At 33.7% G+C, this 2,198-nt stretch overlaps 1 protein-coding gene across 1 annotated transcript in view; it reads left to right on the top strand.

Annotated features, from left to right (window-relative positions):
• Positions 1–577: 577 nt before the first annotated feature.
• LOC111714620 (phenylalanine--tRNA ligase beta subunit) overlaps positions 578–2,198 on the top strand; it is a 14,150-nt gene continuing 12,529 nt past the window's right edge. The window contains exons 1-3 of the mRNA XM_023489767.1: positions 578–684; positions 940–1,047; positions 1,871–1,962. Coding sequence (XP_023345535.1) covers positions 634–684; positions 940–1,047; positions 1,871–1,962 — 251 coding nt within the window. The 5' untranslated portion in view covers positions 578–633. The remainder of the gene's footprint in view (positions 685–939; positions 1,048–1,870; positions 1,963–2,198) is intronic.

The following is a 2,198-nucleotide window of genomic DNA, read 5'->3' as shown; positions in this document are numbered from 1 at the left end:
TAAGATGTTTAGGGGGGGGGTCCAAAAATCGTTCACTAGGACAGACCCTTGAATCGCCTACCCCCTGTACAGTTCCAATAATTCATCCATAAATTTGATCTTTTCTAGTAGATCGTTTTTGAGCACAGTTATTTCCGGTCATCTTGGAAAGTCCAATTCCTCTTAGACAATTTCAGTGGAGAATTACTAATCCTCAAGATAAATGCTAACCCCATTTTTTTCGCCTATGACTGCCGAAAAATATCACTGCGCCCAATGAGCACCTTTTTATCACCATCCCCTATTAATTACGGTTCTACAATTAAAAACAAAACCAAAATCGATAAAATTTTAAGTTAAAAGGCGAAACTGAGTGTTTCATAGCCTTATAAATTCAATGTGGCTCAAGGTTTTTTATATTACTTACATGTTATATAAAATTTATTCCATGAACCATTACTTTTACATCATTCTCGTTACACACTTTTGCAGCTCAATGCTGTTAGAAGAAAATACAGAATAAACTTTGTACTTCAAATCTTGTCAGTTCATATAGAATAAAGCAGAATTGGTAAACATATATAAACCTTTTTAGACACCATATATAGAATTTGAAATTTCTTTGAATTATAAAAGCTACTTTTTTCAGACATAATGCCGACTATTTCGATCAAAAGGGAAATTCTTTTCCAAGGTTTAGGACAGGTACCGTTTAAAAATTTTTATAAATATTAACTAATATTTTATTTTGATTTAATTACCAAAAATGCAAAATGTGTAAAATGTCCTAGATGCAGCTATCGGCCCAGAAATAGTCTTTCCCTAACCAACTCTATAATATAAACACCTACAAATCGATTAAAAATGATGTACAAAATAGAAAGGAGGGGTAACCGGGGCGAGGGGGGTCCAAAAATCGTTATGACAGACCCGAATTCTTTAAAACAACTCTTATTTTAGAGGTATACCGAGGAGGAGTTTGATGAACTCTGTTTTGAGTTTGGACTAGAGCTGGATGAGGTAGTGACGGAGAAGGATGACCAGGGCAAGGATGAAATAGTTTACAAGGAATATTCAGTCATCTATTTTTATACTTTGCTTGTCTGTTTGTATCCAATAAGCGTCAAAACTTTAGAACCGTTCGGCCCCAAATTTTGTGTGGACCTCACATGACCCCATGTTAATCTGCAAAAAAAAAATTTAATATTGTTTCATTGAACAGAAAATGCTGAAAGCTCGAGCAATAATTAAAAATTGTAATAGAAGATGTGCTCCCCAATTTTAATTTGAACCTAGAAAAGTAAACCAGGAACTGAAGTTTTCATGTAATCAAATAAATGTACTCTGAGGCTGAATTTTAAGAATTTGAGCCGCAGCCTAAATTTGAGACGCGGCTCAAATATGGTTGGTTCCACTTAAAGTAGTATTAGATTTTTCAAGATTTAAGCCGGCGCTCAATTGAAACCGGTTTTTGGCGGATTTGAGATGTGGCTCAAATGCATTAAATTCGGACTCAGGAGTTTCTGGAAGAAATACAAACTGAACTGAACCCACAAATGATTTTATGACGACTTTATACTCTTTAAATATGTCAATTTGAAGGTATAATTTACATGGAGTATTGCTTTTAAAATAGTGTCTTAAAGATTTATTTACGAATTTGGCAATGGTAATGAAACTTATGAAGCTGTGAGTAATAATAATATATGAAAAAAAATTCATACACTCCTCTCTGAAGTCTCGACCGCTGTGGGTTTCCCCGAGTTTGTTAATTTAAGTTTTTTAAGTATTCAGGATCCTATTGTATCTTCCTTAATTTTCCATCAATAGATTTTTATTTTGTTTCGAATTTGAATATTTTGTCTGACGACGACTGAAGAAATGATGTTAGATCGAGATCGGAGCTAATCGGTATGATCTGCTTTGTGTGGAAGGAATGGTTCGGTCCCTCCTTGTATTCCAATCCAAGATTAAAGTTCCAAGGTGAGATATATTTACAGGGAGGGATGTAAATTATCTTTAAAAATCACCCCCCCCTTTTTTGAAAATTATGTTCATAAATTTGTTATGAATTTGTTCGGTTAATTGAGAAAATTAATGATTTTTAAGGCAAAATAAATCTACAGTTAACACAATTACTTAGTACTTAAAAATAAAAACATTGTCTTTTGATCTCCAACTTTTCATTTGTTCCCCAGAGCATCAAAATCACCCCCTTC

Source organism: Eurytemora carolleeae, unplaced genomic scaffold (genome assembly GCF_000591075.1).
Source record: "Eurytemora carolleeae unplaced genomic scaffold, Eaff_2.0 scaffold1579, whole genome shotgun sequence".
In the NCBI taxonomy this organism is placed as follows: Eukaryota; Metazoa; Arthropoda; class Copepoda; order Calanoida; family Temoridae; genus Eurytemora; species Eurytemora carolleeae.
Note: the sequence above shows the minus strand (reverse complement) of the source record. Positions and strands in the feature narration are given on the sequence as shown.